Consider the following 20075-nt stretch of genomic DNA (forward strand, 5'->3'; position numbering starts at 1 on the left):
TCTAAAGCGTGTTTACTTATTACTGTTGGTTACTGCTGTCGGTTTTAGCCAATGGACAGAAGTGGGGTCAGCTGTAACTCATGTTGACCCCATGTTGTTTTTCAGTTACAATAATGTATATTTATAACACTTTTCTTTGTTTTAAATGTCATAAGGTATTTCTATATAAACAGAGATCACCACATACTATTCTATATTTCATTTTTCCTCAACTTAATGACTATCGAGTGAGATACTGTACATTTGCGTAAATCAAAACATTTATAGTAGTATTTTCAATTCATATTTTATGGCCATGCACTATTACACCCAGGTGCAGGAAAAGAGTTTGCAATGGAGAGAGACTAATGATAAAAGAGGGCTCCAACAAGCTCCGAGCAGTGGGCCACTCATCACACACCTGAGTGTGATACAGAGAGCTAGTGAAGTATATAGGTTACTTCATTCATCTGATCTGCATCATGGTCTTAGTATGAAAGAGGTAAGATCAACAGACTACTACATAAACTGCAGACTCCATTACACTCACAAGTGCAATTGAGCAATTTTACAAATTTTACATTATCTTTCTTCATGGTGTGTGGACAGGTCCTAAGTCTATTCCAGGGCTGACACTAAGAGGTGGACAACCATACTCCTATGGGCAATCTAAGCTGCATGTCTTTGGACTGTGGGAGGAAGCTGGAGTATCCAGAGAGACGGCACGCAGGCACATGGAGAGCACGTAAACTCCACAAAGAAAGGCATTGTGTTGGCTGGGGCTCAAACCCAGAACCTTCTTGCTGTGAGGGGGCAATGCTAACCATCGCCCCACTGTGCCGCCTACTTTGAGTTTTGATACTTTAAATATACTTTGCTGATAATTCTTTATTTTAGTAAGGCAGAATTTTTAATGCAGAAGTTTAATTTGTAACAGATTCTGTAGGCAAACGTAATACTTCCTCTCCTGCTGCTTTGACATAACAAGCAACAGAATAGTCTTTTATGAGAGGAACAAATTTTGCATTGTACAGTATAAATCAGTGTGCTATGGTTTTTTAAATAGTATTGTGAGTCTATAAATAAATAAAGAGAACAGAACAACAGAAAAATCCAAACATACTATAGTCAGTGATGTCAACAAGGTCAAAGCCTGCGTGGTTTATTTGAATGAGAAAGTTGACATAGAGCAAAGTCTCCATGTGGAGTGACAGGCAGAGCTCAGGACAATGTGGAGGATGGTGAACAACGGCTGGAGTGTGACTGTGTGTGTTTGTGTGCTCTGTGTGTGTTTTCTGTGCATTTGCTGGAGAGTTCATGCACATGTTGCTTTTTGCGTGATGACAAGTTTCTTTGCGGACACAAGCACACACACTTGCATGTACTGTACAAATTCACGTCGCTACTTCTGTACACACACACAAAGGCTGTGTCGTCATGCAGCTACTGCACTTAAATTACATGTAAGCATCAGGGTTATGTACATGTAGTAGGAACGTGTCATCTGATGAGAACCTGCACCGAGGTCCCTGTTGAGACAGCCTCTGGCAAGAGCCGCAGGATGGCAAGGTCCTTCACAGTAGCAGGAGAAAAATCTCTTTTCGAACCTCAGTCTCTATGAGTTCATTCACTTCTCCTCTTCCTTTTAGATTCAGCATCCAAACAGCGATACTCATAGTACTACTTCACTGTCACTGTCAATATAATAATTATGATAGTCATCAAGTTCATCTTCATTGTCGTCATCACATCTGGAACACCAGAGAACTGAAATAGAAATCATATACAATAATATTCTATATAATTTCAAACCAAATATCTACCACAAAAACAAACGATAGAGAAATCAAACATGACAAAACTGAGCAGTGCTCCCTACATACATCTACATCTTTACAAAAATGCTCATCTTGATTTTGTTTTCGCCTTGTTTTTGTGCTTTTTCCTTTCATATGTTGGCTTAACAGTTTCATGTCACTCTTCACAAGTATGATGGTGGATTTACTACAAGTTAGCCTCCGTTTTTGGACTCTCTCTGGGGCACAGAGCACACACAATACAGTGAAGCACTGTAGAGAAAGCTGGCAGTTATTGGCTGGGGGGCATTGCATCACTGGGTCACACGGCACAAACAACCCCAACACACAAAGGCGTGCTCTCTTTAGACACAGACACAAACTGATAAATAAAAACACAGACACACACACACACAGGGTCACGAGGGCTGGGAGGGAATTGTGTGTGTGTCAATATGTGGAGGGTGGAGATGAATAGGAATAACATGAGTATGTATGTGTGTAGCACCGGAGGCGGTATGTGCTACACTTAACAAAAAACCTCCAAACACAATCATTTCAAAGCAAAGGAAAGCAATTTACTGCATGAGAGGTTTTGAAAATGCCTAAAAAACATTGTAACACATTAAGGATTTGATGTGAAATAAAGCAGGATTTTGTGAATTACTTTGATTTCTGTTCCTGTCACTGACTCATTAAATTAAGCAGCTAACCTTTAATAATGACAAATAGGCACAAAGCAGTCTGGCTAGAGATATGGCATGTGCATGTGAGTGTGTGTAAAGAGATAGCGTATGTCTGTTAACAATAAAAGGGGCTTGACAGAAGAAGAAGACAAAGTGCAGCTGCTGAACATGGAGGGAATGACATGAACTATGTAAAGAAGAGGGAGGATGATGGCTTTAATAAGCATACAGGCTTCCATGGGCTTACACCTGAATTCTTTAGCTGCCCTGTAATGTTGAAATAAGGTAATCAAATTATGCAGTCACTAAGATAACATCACGTACAGTATCTTTCTTAAAACAAAGCCAGCGTCAGCCTAATTCGAGCCTGAGCTCGATTTCTGATCTTAATTCAATTGCATCCCAAATTTGGTTAAAAGGCTTACAGCAATTGTGTGCCTCCATGTGTGTGTGTGTGTGTGTGTGTGGCTGGTGGTCAGTGGAGAGGTAAAGAGCTGGTTCAACATGCACCTCCCTCTTAGGGCTGATGTGTCTGGACTAATCGTCCCAGGGGCTTATTGGGCCATTAGAGGGCCAGCAATGTACTTTGCCTAATCAAGCATGTTTAGTGAAACACTGGAGGAGATGCAGAGCGAGGACACGGCAGCCGACACAGAGAGCCCTCATTCACACACACACACACACACACATATATATGGACGGACACGCAGCACTCACACCGCAGCAGAGATGGAGACAGGGAGGGAGTCAAAGAGAGGCAGAGATGAGGGAGTGGGCTGGTGGAAAGCTTTGTATCTTCAATACTAATGACCTGTTTCAGACTGGAATGCCTAAAGAATACACTATACTAATGTGGCAAGGCAGTAATGCAGTAACATAGCGTTTTCCCGCCTGACCTTCTCTTCTGTCCTCATTTTCATTTATTGCTTTCTCTGACTTGTCCCATGCACCACCTTCAACTCTTGGCTGTGTGTTTTTTAGGGTTGGGTATCAAACCTCTAAGGCAAAAATGCCAGCTGCTATCAATATATCTGGCCAGATTTACAATCTTGTCTACTTTGCTTTTTATCCGACAGCTCTGGATGTACTATATATTTAAATGTGCACAGTCTCATTTATTCTTGTGGGACTGCTTGTATTTGGATAAACTTTATCACCTCAATACTTTTGTTGAAATAGAAAAAGGATTTTGGAGAAAGATGTTTAATTTTCTTTTTGTTTTTAAAGAATATATACTGTAGTGTTTGGTACCCTATTGGCATTGGAACATTACAAAGGCTGTGAAGACAACACTGACTTATCACCTTTTAAGGTGAATAAGTTAGTATTTGGTTGCTTATTTACACATCCAGCAGATATAGAGCAATGATACTATTCATTGGAGTCATGTTTCAGACCACCTGATGGCTAATAGTCACTCTCCTTTTAGTTTTGTTTTGGCCTCCACCAATTTGTGTGGAAAATATCTTTTCTTTTTGCCTCTTTTTGTCACACAATTCTCCTCTAGGTTCACTGGCTAGTCACCAACTTTGACAATCTGCCATTTGGTGCTAGGCAGGTGGTCTACTGTCGATCTTTGTAGCATTACTGCTGAGAAAAGCTGCCCGCTGTGGTTGAAAACACCACTGGTGACAGCTGTGAGAGTGAACCAAGATAATTAAGTTCCAGGCCAGAAAACCAAGCATCAAGCTAAAGGATGCTATAAAGCAAAGTTAGAACAGTGTGTACATTTTACACGTTTTTAGATTTCTGTCTCAAAAACTGAAAGGTATCATATCATGTAGCCACCAGTACCAAAATATTCAAACGTCCATCCCTAGTTTTTGTACTTTACGATATTTCATTGTGTGGTAGAGTATCTCTCACCTGATGCCAAATTCCCTCCAGCCAAGCACAGCCCAGATTCTTCATTTTATTTTGCACTTCTTTGTGTACAGTATAATGATTTAAACATATTGTATAGCATGCACTGCTCCCACGCAGGGCTCCAGCACTTTGAGCATGGATTTGTGAATGTCAAGCAAAGCATTACTGCACAACATTAATGGCTCAACAGAGAAAAGAAAAGGGCTGGGAAAAAATACAGGTGAGAATGAAAGTAAAATTGATCAAAGCGGTTTTTTGCACTCAGTGAGTAACACATTCACGGACACAAACCCTAAGGGACTCATACACACAGAGTACACACACACACACACCGCCTCAGGTACATTGTGACCCCGATTAACTAAAGCTATCTCTGGATCTACATTTGAATCAAGAACGGATGAGAACTCAGAAGAACAGAAACCATCAAAAGATAAGACAACGGAGTGAAATAAACTCCACATTCAAGTGTACCCATGTCCATCTGTTGTCTTTATCCCACTTTTGTTAGGAAACACAGTGAGAAAGAGAAAGGGATTAAGCCACAAGGGATGAGCATTGTGACAGCTAGCATTGTGCCCCATCCCTGGTCTCCACCCCAGCTTCAGCCCTTAGCTACTCTCTGTCCTCGCAAGTGGGTGAAACATACAAGATGCCTGGGCCTGGTCGGTACGTCTCACATGACGGATGGAGCTGCTGTCCTCCTTGTTGGTATTCTGCTGGGCTGTAGGGCTGGGCTTGATGCCTGACTCTTAACGGTTATTTGTTGCTGCTGTCTCCTCCTGCTTCTGGGGCACAAAGGAGGTCAGTGTCAGGCAAAAGAGGCTGAATGGAGCTCCCAAGCGGCCGGGCCTCACAGTCTCACTCAGACAGCCAGACAGCTACAGCTCACATTCCCTTCTTCAAATGGAGTGTGGAGCCTAGGGAGGCCTCAGGTCAGGTCAGACTGACCCAGGCGTTCTGGGGAAGGAAAAACAGAAGGGAGATACTGCTGCTTTTCCTAGCACTCTGCTTTTTCTTCACTTTTTCTTCAGGCTTCAGTTTGCTTTGCTGAAAAAATGATAAAATTACCTAATTAAATTGGCTTTCTCTTCAGCCTTATATGTTTCTTGCTCATTATTGCTCTTTTTAACTTCATCATGGCTCTATCCAAGGGTCCCTCTGAGGTACTAGGAGTCACAAAACTATTACCTGGAGTCTCAACCCTTCACTAGCCACCACTTGACCATCCAAACCTCTGATTGTTAAACACATATAGCTTCAAGCAGACATGATAAAATCAATTTTGTCTCTTTCTTACAGTTTATGAAAAGGGAAAACAATATAATCACCAACTTCATTATAGTTATACTTCACAGTTAAGACAGGACAGTGGTTGGGGTTGTTGTGGCCACACACACTTTCACACAATCCAATGCTGCATGGTTCATAAAGTCTGGCATGACTACAGTTTTAGTCTCATCTGAGATCCAAAGCAAATCTCTCTCTCTCTCTCTCTCACACACACCCACACACACACACACAGACAAACACACACAGACAAACAAAAAGACAGGAACAAAATGTTACACTCGAAGAACCATGGTGTCAAAACACTAAACAAAATGGCGGAGGGAGACCTTTCACATTTGGTTTTGCAAGGGAAATTGTCTTTTTTTAATCTACACATTGTGTCATAGAGAGCATTCCCCTTCCTTTGCACCTCTCTCTACTGTGTGTCCTGTGGTGTAAAAGTCATGCTCTGTGGGTCATACCACTAACAGAGCAGAGGGGTGCTCCTCAGATTAAGAGCAGAGGAATGCAAATGTGGAGGCTTTTTTCCTCTTTTTCAACTCTGTTTCTTCTCTCTCTGTCTCTCTCTCCAGGCAGCTGAATGACATCAGAACACTGAATGACAGTGAGAGAGGACAGACTGGGTAAGGTTGGACTGGGACAGTGAGTCTGAGGGCTTGATTTCTTCCACTTTACTGTTGAAGGGAATGGGTGTTCAGAGAGAGCTTGGTGTCAGGGTTCATATGCTTCACCTCACTGGCCGCTGGGGGTGCGCTCTCCCATGTTCTTCCCTAGAAGATGGCTGAAGTCAGCCAGTTCTCCCAGCCCTCGAGGCCCATGCATGTCTGGCCTTATGAGGCCCTGGCGCTGGGAGTGATAGGGTGCTCCATTGTTGCTGTTGTAGTTGAGCGTCTCGTGACTCCAGCGAGGCTCCCCGTAGTCCATGTAGGGAGTGGGAGCAGAAACCACCCTCCGTCGGTCAGGGGAGTCCTGTGGAGTGGCAGGGTAGATGTAGTCTCCTGCTGAGTTCCTCAAGGTGCCAGTGGGGCGGCTGCCACCATGCTCCCCTCTCTGGGTGGCTAGGATCAGGTAGCGCTGGCGCTCTGGGTGCAGGGGCAGCACAACCTCCCCTGGGTCCTCTATCCGGACCATCCCTCCACCCCCTCCACCGCTATGCAGAAACTTAGAGCTCAGGTAGATGACAGAGTTGTTAGGGCAAGGAGTCCCCACAGCAGTGAGATATGTCTGGCTCTGCTCCCAGTCGGTGTCTGGAAGACGCATGGCCCGTTTCTGCTGCAGTGGGGTCTGCTCTGGGGTAGGCAGCAATCCTGGGTCCATCTCTCCTTTAGGCCATCCGTTGACAAAGGGGTTATCTGCCTGCGAACGCCGCCTCTCACCACCGCTGGTTCTTGTTACACTCATTACAGAACCGCTGCGGCCCTGCCCCAGCATGCTCTGCTCTTTGTCACTTTTGCGGCGGGCACCACTGGCACCAGAGCTGCGAGTGTGACGGTGGCGGTGGCTCATGATCCAGCAAACAGTGAGACCAGAGAGGATAGCTCCTGTTGCGAAGGCTGAAACAGCAGACACCACCAGCAGGTTTACAGACACCAGGCCATCAGGCTCCTCGATAAAACTCTCTTGGAGCAGTATTCCTATAAAAGTTGAGAGAAACAGAAGGGCCATCAGTCAACTAGTGGAGGTGTCTAAATAGCCTCTGTATTTCCTGTGTTAAACGTGAGTTATCAAACAGGGAGACAAAACAGCTTATTTTATCTCCACACTATGTGGGTGGGAATGGTCGTATGCTTTCCAGCCAAGGTAGCTGCAGCTAATTGCCATCATTATGTAAAGTGGATGTTGATTTTAATAGCTGTAATAACTGTCTTCCTGACTGAGAATAGCTCTCAACCCTAACACGTTTCACAGCATTAGTTTTATGGGGAGAGATGTCATGTCTGGCATTAATAGTAAGTTTTCACACCATGAAAATCCTTTATAGTTCCCATCTATATGTTTGTGCGTGTGACTTAATTATTACCATAATTATTAGTTAAGCTTATATAAAACACACTAGATACTTCAGAAGCTGGATATTTCCAGGTTCATTTGCTTGACTTGTGTACAAATAAGGAATATGACCTGCACCTGTTTTATGCTGTGAATTAAAAAAGAAATACTTATCCCTGTTTTTGTTCAAATAAAGTTGATATTTTTCCCCTTGTTGCATCTGTATGCTAAAGTCTTTGCAAGGATGAACATAAGATACTGCGTTTTAGATAAATGGTACAATATCAGGAGACAACAACACACATTCCTGTTCTTTTCTATAAGAACACAATATTCTCCCTCTGAGAGAAGTGTTTATAAATTATTGAAGACATGACACAGCACAGGCTGCCATGGGTCAGTTAGGAAGATGCCAGAAGAAAAGTTGTTCTTTGCTGTGTGGGCTCCTGGGACCACCACCAACAAATACAATGAAATTGTGCCCAATGAAGCAGATTGGGCAAAAAAGATGAGGATGTTACACATAGATACACAAAGAAAGAGAGAGAGAAACAAAGAAAGAAAGAGAGAGAGGTTGCCTTGAGTGAACTGGCACATTTGGGGCCTGAGACAAACACTGTAATAGTTGTTAAATTACAACACCACCAACACCAATAGGGAAGACTGCCTCCACAAGGCCAGAGAAATAAATCCTTTCTCATAAAAAAGTAATGGATGTCATTAATAGACATGAAGAGCTACTTGCTCACTTTCACAAGCACAAAAAAGGAGCAAGAATGAAAATGCGTGAACATCCAAAGAGCATCAACAAACATACCTACTACTTACTCTCCGAAAAAAATCATTTTTAAATGGGACAAATGGAGCTGGTTATGATGCAAATGCTTCAGTATGAGACAGCCTAGTGGTTAATTAAAGGCATTTGTGACTTTGTATAATAAAGTGTTACTCTCCACATTTACATTAAGCTGGGAAATGGCAGCTCAAACCCTGTGAGGTGACTGAACTGCTGTGCTGTGCTGGAGGTGCTCTTATACACATTAAAGGGACAGTTCATCCAAACAGTAACAGCTGGTTTCTCTCATACTTGCAGTCCAATCTATCTAGTTTTATGCGTTTCCTGATTTTCTGATTTAGAAACAGGACAGAGCACAAAGCTGGTTTGTGCTGATCAACACAGTATTGCAGAAAAATGTACAATGGCTATGTTGGTCCACAGTGTAAAACCTAGTAATGGCAAAATAAGGGCTGTAAAACATTTACCAGAGAAGAACTGTTAAATATTGGACAACTCACACCAAACAACCTTTCTCCGATTTTTGTGAACGAAGAATGCTGTATGGACATTCTGATCGGAGGGGCAGCTGTAATCTACGGGACCTCGAAAAAACGCCGGTGGGTCAAGCGAGCAGGTGTTTTAGTCAGGCTTCGTCAGAGAGGAACAAGGACTCCACTCCCGTCTATCCACCTAGCAAATCTCCGCTCCCTAGCCAACAAGATGGATGAAATCCTTCTCATAAAAGGACTAAACCTGACTTTGCATGCTCTGCTGCCTTATGCTTCACAGAGACCTGGCTCAGTGACTCCATCGTGGACAGTGCAATACCATGCTTCCGGGTATACAGAGCGGATCGCGTATCGGAGCTGTCCCAGAAAACCAGAGGAGGTGGAATTTGTTTCTACATAAATGAAGGTTGGTGCTCTGATGTCACGGTGCTACAGAGGACATGTAATACAGACTTAGAGACTCTCTTTATCAACTGCAAACCCTTCTATTCTCCCTGAGAATTTTCAAGCTTCATCCTCATTGGTGTCTATTTAAAACGAAAGGCACTACAGCTCCTGACCAACCTGATAACCAGTGTAGAACTGGAACATCCCGACTCCCCATTCATTGTTCTAGGGAACTTTAACAGAGCAAATCACACCCATGAATTGCCCAAATACAGGCAGCATGTCACCTGTCCCACCAGGGACAAAATCACACTGGACCACTGCTACACAGCAATAAAAGACGCCTATTGCTCTGTCCCACAGCCCTCGGACACTTTGATCACTGTATGATATTATTCCAACCTACAGGCAGAAACCTAAAGTTGCAAAGGCTGTGATCAAAACAGTGAAGAGCTGGACTGTGGAGGCTATGTCAGAGTTACAAGTCGCCCGGACTTTGTTCTTTCCATTCAGCTGACTTCTCAGGACTTGCCTTACTCTCTGCAGGTACTTGGTGGTTGCTGCTTTCCTTGCAGCCTCTTCATGGTTCCCATTTGCCTGCAGGATCCCAAGGTACTTGTAGCTGCCCTCAACATCTGCTATGTTGCCTTCTGGTAGTACAGTCTCCTCAGTTCTGACTACCTTCCCTCTCCTTGTTACCATTCGACCACACTCATCCAGTCCGAATGACATTCCGATGTCCTGGCTGTAGATCCTAGTGGTGTGGATCAGTGCGTTGATGTCTCGTTCACTCCTGGCATACAGCTTGATGTCATTCATGTAGACGAGGTGGCTGATGGTTGCTCCATTCTGTAGTCAGTATCCGTAACCACTCTTGGTGATGATCTGGCTGAGGGGGGTTAGCCCTATGCAGAACAGCAGTGGGGACATAGCACCTCCTTGGTAGATATTGCACTTGATGTTGACTTGTGCAATTGGCTTGAAGTTGGCCTCTAGGGTTGTTTTCCACATTCCCATTGAGTTCCTGATGAAGGCTCTTAGAGTCCTGTCGATGTTGTACAGTTACAAGCATTCCAGGATCAATGTGTGAGGCATTGATTCATAGGCTTTCTTGTAGTTAATCCATGCAGTGCACAGGTTGCTATGCCTGGTCTTGTAGTCTCGAGTGACTACTTTATCAACCAGTAGCTGGTGCTTTGCTCCTTTGGTGTTACTACCAATTCCTTTCTGGGCCCTGCTCATGTATTGAGCCATGTGCCTGCCCATCTTAGCTGCTATGATGCCTGACAGGAGCTCTGGGCAGAGGATTGACCTCTTTGCAGTCAGGGATTCCACTCCTGCTGGTTTAGAGGTGAAATGAGGACTAAGGCTGGTTCACTATGAGCCAAGCAGCAGAGATGTCACATTTCTACAGTTTGTGTTCTGCCTGTTCAACGGCTGTTTCCAAAGCTGCTCCTGCACTCTCCCTGACTGATTGATTAGGTTCCACCATGATTACAGAGCACCGTGAATGCTGACTTGAGGCTCTCCATTCACCTGATTGTGTGTTTGAGTGAGAGAGAGAGAGAGCTATAGACATGGAAAAACAAAGTACAACCACGGTATCAGACTGTCAAATTCTCTTTAGGTTCCCGATGAGGGAAAAGCCAAAGTTCCCTGCTGTGCACAACAACATCTTGCTCTTGTTAGAAACGGAAGTGCCAGGCACAACGAGGTAGTGTCTTATTGGCAATTAATGCGTGGTTTACATGTGTGGTGGACCATGAGGGGGATCTGTACAGATCAGAGATCAGCTATGATCTGTTACACCAGATGATATGTTAAATGATATGTTTGTATATTTTCTAACCAGCTTCCCTTGTACAAATAGAGAACCTATTATTTTGAGCAAAGATGTTTCTGTTCTACGAGCTAATTTGTGTCAAGTTTACTGTGGCCTTAAAAGGACCCTTTTCTATTAAAGGAACACACTTCTCTGAGGAAAAACATTTAAAAAGGTTGAAATCTCTGTAACAGAGGTCGAGCTACCGACCAACTCGGTCTGTGTTATGGTTCAAGCTCCACAATCTATGGATCCCCACCCCATGCCCCTCGGGCTGTCACAGAACTGACTTGGTCAAACCTCAGGTGGTTTATGAGCCACAGACATGCTCCAAATACAGTGGTGTGACAAAGTGTTTGCCCCCTTACTGATTTCTTATCTTTTTGCATGTTTGTCACACTGTAATGTTTCAGATCGTCAAACAAATTTATATATTAGTCAAAGATAACACAAGTAAACACATCATGCAGTTTTTAAATGAAGGTTTTTATTATTAAGGGAAAACAAAATCCAAAACTATATAGCCCTGTGTGAACAAGTGTTTGCCCCCCTGTCAAAACACTGGTTTATCGCACCTGAGTTCAATTTCTCTAGCCACACCCAGGCCTGATTACTGCCACACCTGTTCGCAATCAAGAAATCACTTAAATAGGACCTGCCTGACAAAGTGAAGTAGACCAAAAGATCCTCAAAAGCTAGACATCATGCCGAGATCCAAAGAAATTCAAAACCAAATGAGAAAGAGAATAATTGAGCTCTATCAGTTTGGAAAAGGTTATAAAGCCATTTCTAAAGCTTTGGGACTGCAGCGAACCACAGTGAGAGCCATTATCCACAAATGGCGAAAACATGGAACAGTGGAGAACCTTCCCAGGAGTGGCCGGCCGACCAAAATTACCCCAAGAGCGCAGCGACAACTCATCCAAGAGGTCACAAAAGACCCCACAACAACATCCAAAGAACTGCAGGCCTCACTTGCCTCAGTTAAGGTGAGTGTTCATGACTCCACCATAAGAAAGAGACTGGGCAAAAATGGTTTGCATGGCAGAGTTCCAAGACGAAAACCACTGCTGAGCCAAAAGAACATAAAGGGCCGTCTCAGTTTTGCCAGAAAACATCTTGATGATCCCCAAGACTTTTGGGATAATACTCTGTGGACAGACGAGACACAAGTTGAACTTTTTGGAAGGTGTGTGTCCCATTATGTGTGGCGTATATGTAACACCGCATTTCAGAAAAAGAACATCATACAAACAGTAAAATATTGGTGGTGGTAGTGTGATGGTCTGGGGCTGTTTTGCTGCTTCAGGCCCTGGAAGACTTGCTGTGATAAATGGAACCCTGAATTCTGCTGTGTACCAAAATATCCTGAAGGAGAATGTCCGGCCATCCGTTTGTGCCCTCAAGCTGAAGCGAACTTGGGTTCTGCAGCAGGACAATGATCCAAAGCACATCAGCAAGTCCACTTCTGAATGGCTGAAGAAAAACAACATGAAGACTTTGGAGTGGCCTAGTCAAAGTCCTGACCTGAATCCAATTGAGATGCTGTGGCATGACCTTAAAAAGGCAGTTCATGCCCGAAAACCTTCCAATGTGGCTGACTTACAACAATTCTGCCAAGATGAGTGGGCCAAAATTCCTCCACAGCGCTGTGGCAGACTCATGGCAAGTTATCGAAAACGCTTGATTGCAGTTGTTGCTGCTAAGGGTGGCCCAACCAGTTATTCGGTTTAGGGGGCAAACACTTATTCACACAGGGCTTTGTAGTTTTGGATTTTGTTTTCCCTTAATAATAAAAACCTTCATTTAAAAACTGCATGATGTGTTTACTTGTGTTATCTTTGACTAATATTTAAATTTGTTTGATGATCTGAAACATTACAGTGTGACAAACATACAAAAAAGATAAGAAATCAGTAAGGGGGCAAACACTTTTTCACACTATATACTGTATATACATATATATGTATGTAGTATTTTTAGTGTAGGTCAATCATTTTGACTTAGTCATTTGAAAAGTTGCTCGCAAGGCGAAAAAGTCTAGGCACCCCTGCTCTACACCGACTGCATCTTGAAGGACCCCTCTGTCAAGCTCCTAAAGTTTGCAGATGACACAATGGTCATTGGTCTTATCTGAGATGGTGACGAGTCAGCCTGTAGACGGGAGGTTGAGCAGCTGGCCCTATGGTGTAGTCGCAACAACCCAGAGTTGAACATGCTCAAAACCGTGGAGATGACAGTGGACTTCAGGACTAGCCCCCCACCTTACCCTCCCTCACCATACTTGGCAGCACTGTATCAGCAGTAGAGTCCTTCAAGTTCCTGGGCTCCACTATCTCCCAGGACCTGAAGTTGACGTCCAACATCAGGACCATCACCAAGAAGGCACAGCAGAGGATGTACTTCCTGCGCCAGCTGAGGAAGTTCGACCTGCCCCAGGAGCTGCTGATACAGTTCTACAGAGGAATTACTGAGTCTGTCCTCTGCTCTTCCATCACTGTTTGGTTTGGTTCAGCTACCAAATAGGACAGGAACAGACTCCAGCGGACAGTCAGGTCTGCAGAAAAGATCACTGGCGCAAGCCTTCCCTCCATTGAGGACCTGTACACCTCATGGGTCAAAAGGATGGCGAAGAAGATCTCTGCAGACCCCTCACACCCGGGACAAAATATATTTGAACTCCTCCACTCTGGACAGCGTTACAGGTCACTGTGCACCAAGACAACCAGGCACAAGGACAGTTTCTTCCCCCGACCCGTCACTCTGATTAATACTTAACCCACAAAGGTAGGACTGGACAATAACCCTCAGTGCAATACATTCCCCCCGCTGTATCAGAGTCAAATTCCTCATGTTCAACACACCTGGCCAATAAAGCTGATTCTGATTCTGGTGAGAGGGCTAAACTATATTTTAGATTGAGCACCTTCCCTCACTGCCGCCCAAAATGTCTGTGTACAGCCCTGCCACCATCAGTTGGAATAAAGTGTGAATCAGGATGTCAACATGCAGTGTTTGTTGTAGTTGAATGGTTCTGAACTATAGAAAGTTGGTGTAGAGGGATGGATGGGTTCAACAAAAACCTAACTTTCATGCAGACAACTGGAAATCATGTCCTGTGTCTGTCATTGTGCAATGTTGTACTTTCATGAGTGTTTTTTCATTTGAGTGTTCTAGCTAAAACCAGGGTCTCTCCCTAACCTGAACCCTGTCTTTTATGTGCCCACGTTTAACCATTTCCTTTCTTTTTCTCTGCCAGAAAGACGTTGCCATGTCAAAGTTTTCGATCCAGAAAATATTGCAGGCGTTATTGTGAGACTAGGACATTTTCCGTTGCAGACCAATATAGTTATTATAGTTACATTCTTCTATGAGACTGGGTTGTGATTGAGCACATTTAACTTTTTGCAATAACATTTACTGATAAAAATATTCCCAATGAAAAACAAATGCATATGAAACAGGCAGCAGTTACATTACTTAGTTAGGTTTAGTTTAGCCTGTTAGCATGCTAACATTTTGTAACAGACAAACTCATGGGGATATCATTTGCATAATAAGTATATAGCTACAAACCTGGATAAGTTTGGTGCTAGATGGAAAATGAAGGGAGCCTTGATGTGATTGCATTTCAAGTTGACACTGACATGAATGTCTTTACCAAATTTCATAACAAACCTATGTTGCACATTTCACTAAAAACAAAAATGGTAGTCTGTGAGGAAGAAGAAGTCAATCACCAAAGTCAGTAGGATTCATCCTCTGGGACCCAGCTGTGGTCTGGCATTGTCTTCCCTGAAGACATTGTCTTTCTTTATTCAGACAGCTGGTCCATTGTCAGGTTATAAAGCTTCACAGCAGTGGCTGTACTCTGTAAAGATAACTGTACTCTATAGAGGCAAGGTAACAAATACCCACAATTATTGTATATTAAACCATTAATCTATCCCTTGACATTTACAGTACAGTTTCATCTTATAGCTCTGACAGTGAATTACACTACCAGCATGAATCCATGCTCACAAGTTTCCACTGACTGAAAACTGGTATAATCAATTGTTGGTCAGTCAATACTCTTTTCAGCTCTAATTAGTCCTTCATCATCAATCCAATAAGCACAGTGATACATGTGGGCACAGACCTTAGTTACAGCCAGTTAATTATGTGGCAAGCACAGTTCAGTTCAGTTCACCATCAGGCAAATCCTCCTGAACAACCAGATGTCATATTTTATCAGCGGGATTGTGTCTGGTCTTAAAATGAAATGTGATTTGTTTTTTTGTTTTTTTTTAAATATTTTTTTGTTTGGTTGATGCCACAACCTCATCTTCCCTCCTATCCCTTTTACTTTTTTTTCTTTTCTCTTCTACTTCAATTAACTCATCCCTGCTTCTGAATATTAATCTTGTAATAAGGTGCACTTCCATTTAATATTTTGATCTTACATGGGATTGCTCAGAAAAAAATTCTCAATTAACATTCTCCTGAAGGATGTCTTCGCATGAGACTTGAGTTATGCATTTTAAATAGTTTATTTAACCAAGTATTAAGGTTTATTTAGGAGGTTAGTTTTCGCCCAACAGGATGTAAAACCTCAATTGCTCAATATCTCAAAATTTGTCCAGACACAGATGGCAGCTCATAATTCAGATCTCACAACATATCTTTCCTCACTTCATTCCTTCATGCTGTCAAACAGCCAGCCCCTGGTTATGGAGGCCAACCACCACAGACACCCTTTTAGTCTTTCTGTATTCATGTAAGCACCCAATGCACTTTTGTGTTTATTGTTCACTAGGAGTTCTTTTCTCTTTGAAAACATTGTTGGAATTTTTGCAGCAGCAGCATAAACATAGCCCAAATTCTTGCTGTATTTATTTTCATGTTCCAGGCCAATATTCAGTTCGGAATGACTGCCAGCTCCAATTACATTGTCACTCCTCTTCTCGGTCAAAAGAATGTTCTTGGGGGCAACAGATGTGACACAAAGAAAGGCATTTGGAGGTTACAGCATCAGCATGTTCATTTACAGAGTCTGCGCGCACACACGCACACACACACACACACACACACACACACACACACACACAGAGTTTAAAAAGTCAGGCACTGAATTGATCCATGACTTGATATTTTTTCAGGAAACCACAGTCTTGATTTTCTTGTATACAAAAACAAAGGGCTACAACCACAGAAAAAAATTAGAGCAGCAACTTAATAGTCACTGCTCTCCCCTCTCTCAAATACATTACATCTTGCTGCACTCAGCTGCAGAGGTTGTAGATCTTTCTCTTACCTTTACCTCAGATGTGGTCTGTGTGGCACTTCGGATTAAATTCTGCACAGTGCAATAATGCTGCTGTCATCTTCATGGAGGAGAAGAGATCCTGACAAGTGTGTGTGTTGGTGTTGTTTTCTCTGTGACATAGTGCATGTGCGCATAACTGTTTTAGCTATAGCGAACACAGGTTGGCCTTTTGTCACTCAGCATCCTTCTTCAGCTGTCTTTCTCTTTGACATGGACACTCAGGCACTGTATTGTATGTTTCTTTCTCGAATGCACAATATGCAGACAAAGGCTCTAGCTTGTGGCAATAAGGGTGGACGGGTAGCGATTTTGGTAATGTGTGTGTGTGTCGTGTGACAGCAGACAGGTTTCTTTGCATCCTAGTGAGGGGTGACAGCAGAAGCAGCTGCTCGCACACTCTGTCCTCCCTACTACTCCTCCTCTCCCTCTTCCAATCCTACTCACTTATTAAAGCTTAATAGAAGCCAACGGGCCTGCCTGTCAGACTGACGCACACTGAGCCGCTTGTCTTGAGGCTTCCAGCTCCAATTACAGTGTAACAATGAGAGGAGAAGAGAGGTGGGGAAAGCAGCGCAGAGAGAGAAGAGAGGAGATGGATTTTATATAGGTTGAAGAAAAGAAAGGGAATGAAGGAAGATGAGGCAGAAGAGGAGGAGGGCTGAAACAAAAGAGGTGAGAAGTTGAGAGGAGGTGATGCCTGAGGAAGAAAAGAGAGGAGGGTGTAAGTGAGGATTAAAGAGGTGTGAAGAGGAGCGAGACAGAGGAGGAGACCTCTGTCAAATTCAGAGTACGAAGGAACTCACACACTGTTTTAGTTTGGCTTCAGTATTTGATTGTCTTCATGTCTAACTCAGTCATCTGGTCCTTCATACCCTGTATCATCCTTCCCTCCCTCCCTCCCTGACTCCTTGGTAGCCATTAATCCTCTCTCTGTCCCGCTCTCTCTTCCCAACCAGTCCTTTGATCACAGGGGTGGCAGCATGATGGGAAAAATGTCTTAGAGTCATAAGTGAAGTAAACAAACTTTTACTTGCATGCTCTCAAATCAAAGGTGCTCCTGCATGATCAAATTTGATATTAGTGACGTTTCCATTACTAGGTGACCGTGACAGCTGTGATCATGTTAATCAGAATGATTTTAGTGGCTGCCTCATTTCTCACTCCCTCCATCCTCCCAAGTTGGGAGATTAATGAAAAACCCTGCTAGCCCTGCTAGTTGTTAAACATTTCCCTTGATTAGAGCACTGGCAGACAACTGTGCATCTGCTCGGCCCATGCTCACCGTTAGGCAGCACGTTTGGCAATGGCCCTGTGAACATGTGTGTGGGAGAGAGAGAGTACAATGAAGGGGGGAAAGATAATTTCAACTCATCACCAGTGATGATGATTTTGATTAGACACATGCATCTAAGAGATAATGCCAGTTTATTAGAAACATGAATTTAATTTTCATGGCTTTGACATCTGTTGGTTAGGATAGCATTGGCCGCCCCTGGTAGTTAGGATAGCACTGGATTCATCGACTTAAGTTTGAAGCGATAAAGTCTGATAGGCCAAGAAACACAAATGTACAGATGATCAGACAAACCAATGGTTAAGCCAGAGCAGCATAAATTGTAGACATAATGGTTTGAAACAGAGAAATGTGGTTGTGGGAAAATGGTTTTAAATTATTTAATGAGGAAATGATTTGTTGAGAAAACACCTCCTTCTCAGGGGAGCTTTCCATACAGTGAGGAACAGAAGTATTTGAACACCCTGTGATTTTGCAAGTTCTCCCACTTAGAAATCATGGAGGGGTCTGAAATTCACATTGTAGGTGCATTACCACTCTGAGAGACAGAATTAAAAAAAAATTCAGGAAATCACATTGTATGATTTTTAAAGAATTTATTTGTCTTGCACTGCTGAACATAAGTATTTGAACACCTGAGAAACAGCAAGAATTCTGGCTCTCAAAGACCTGTTACTGTACCTTGAAAAAGTCCACCCCTACTCCACTCATTAATCTAAATTAGTAGCACCTGTCTGAGCTCTTTAAAGACACCTGTCCACCCCACAGTCAGTCAGACGCCAACTACTACCATGGGCAAGACCAATGAGCTGTGTGTTTTTGGCTGGAATATACTGTACATAGCTCCAGGAGCTAATTCCATGGCAGATCTCAGCAAACTCCATGATGTCAACAGTGTGCTAGAGACGGCTCACCCCGATGCTGTATTTATCGCTGCAGGCGACTTTAACCAGTGCAATCTACGAACTGTATTCCCCAAATATTACCAACATGCGAACATTCCCACCCGGGACAAGAACACTCTGGATCATGTTTATAGTAGCATACGTGGTGCATACAGGGCTGCACCCCACCCCCACCTTGGACACTCAGACCACATTTCTTTATTCATGTATCCAGCTTACAGACAAAGACTGAAGCAATCAAACCCTGTCACTAAACAAGTGAAACTTTGGAACATGGAGACTGAAGGCACCCTGCAGGACTGTTTTGCCCGGACAGACTGGGATGTGTTTAAAGCTGCAGCCACCTTTCAGGACTTTTCTGTCAGCGTACAGGATTATGCTGAGTAAGTGACCGGGTACATTAGTACTTGTATTGACAACACGGTGCCCACCATACAAGTCAGGAGGTTTCCCAGCCAGAAGCCCTGGATAAACAGTCAGGTATGCCACATGCTGTGTGCTCGCTCTCATGCATTCAGATCAGGCGATGAGACGGAGTACAAAGCTACAAAGTACAGACTGAGGAAAGCCATCACAGCGGCCAAGAGACAGTACAGAGAGAAGCTGAATGGCTTCTATTCTACTGCTGACTCTGGACGGATGTGGCAAGGCCTGCAGCACATCACAGACTACAGGACCACCACCAGCATCATCAGCTCCACAGACAGTCTTCCGGATGACCTCAGCTCCTTCTACACCTACTTTGAGACCTCCAACCACAGCACAGAGAGGAAGCACACACACACACCGAGACCACCAGACCACCCCCATTAACTGTCTAATCAGGCCAGGTATGCAAAGCCCTGAGGAAGATCGACCCCTGTAAGGCAGCAGGACCAGACAACATCCCTGGGCGGGCTCTGAGAGCATGTGCCAACAAACTGGCTGATGCTCTCATCACCATCTTCAACCTCTCCCTCAGCCAGAGCATCGCTCCCACCTGCTTTAAGACCACAACCATTGTCCCCCTTTCCAAGAAGAGCCTGGTCACCTGCCTGAACAACTACAGGCTGGGGACACTTACTCCCATCATAATGAAATGTTTTGAGACAGTGGTGCTGGCCCACATTCAAAGCAGTATACCGGACAACCTGGACCCCCTGCAGTATGCCTACCGGCCCAACAGGGCCACCTCAGACGCCATCGCGGCTGCCCCCCACTATTCCCTTTCTCCCCTTCTCATGGAGACTCCTACACCTGATCTTTCTGACTGGCAAGCCCCAGACTGTCAGAACTGGTAATAGGACTACAGCCAGCATTGTTACAAACACTGGCACCCCACAGGGATGTGTCCTCAGTCCCATCCTATACACCCTGTTCACCCACGACTGTGTCGCCTCCCATATAGACAACATCATTCTTAAGTTTGCGGATGACACCGCAGTGATAGGACGCATCACTGGCGGGGGCGGAGCACCCTACAG

General features: G+C 43.9%; 1 protein-coding gene across 1 annotated transcript in view; it reads right to left on the reverse strand.

The window, feature by feature from the left end:
• Positions 1 to 978: 978 nt before the first annotated feature.
• The window catches only part of sema6bb (sema domain, transmembrane domain (TM), and cytoplasmic domain, (semaphorin) 6Bb), a 152267-nt gene continuing 133170 nt past the window's right edge, over positions 979 to 20075 (reverse strand). The window contains exon 19 of the mRNA XM_020622375.1: positions 979 to 7254. Within this exon, the coding sequence (XP_020478031.1) occupies positions 6353 to 7254 (902 nt within the window). The 3' untranslated portion in view covers positions 979 to 6352. The remainder of the gene's footprint in view (positions 7255 to 20075) is intronic.

The sequence above is a fragment of the Monopterus albus genome, unplaced genomic scaffold (assembly GCF_001952655.1).
Source record: "Monopterus albus unplaced genomic scaffold, M_albus_1.0 scaffold279.1, whole genome shotgun sequence".
NCBI classification, from domain to species: domain Eukaryota; kingdom Metazoa; phylum Chordata; class Actinopteri; order Synbranchiformes; family Synbranchidae; genus Monopterus; species Monopterus albus.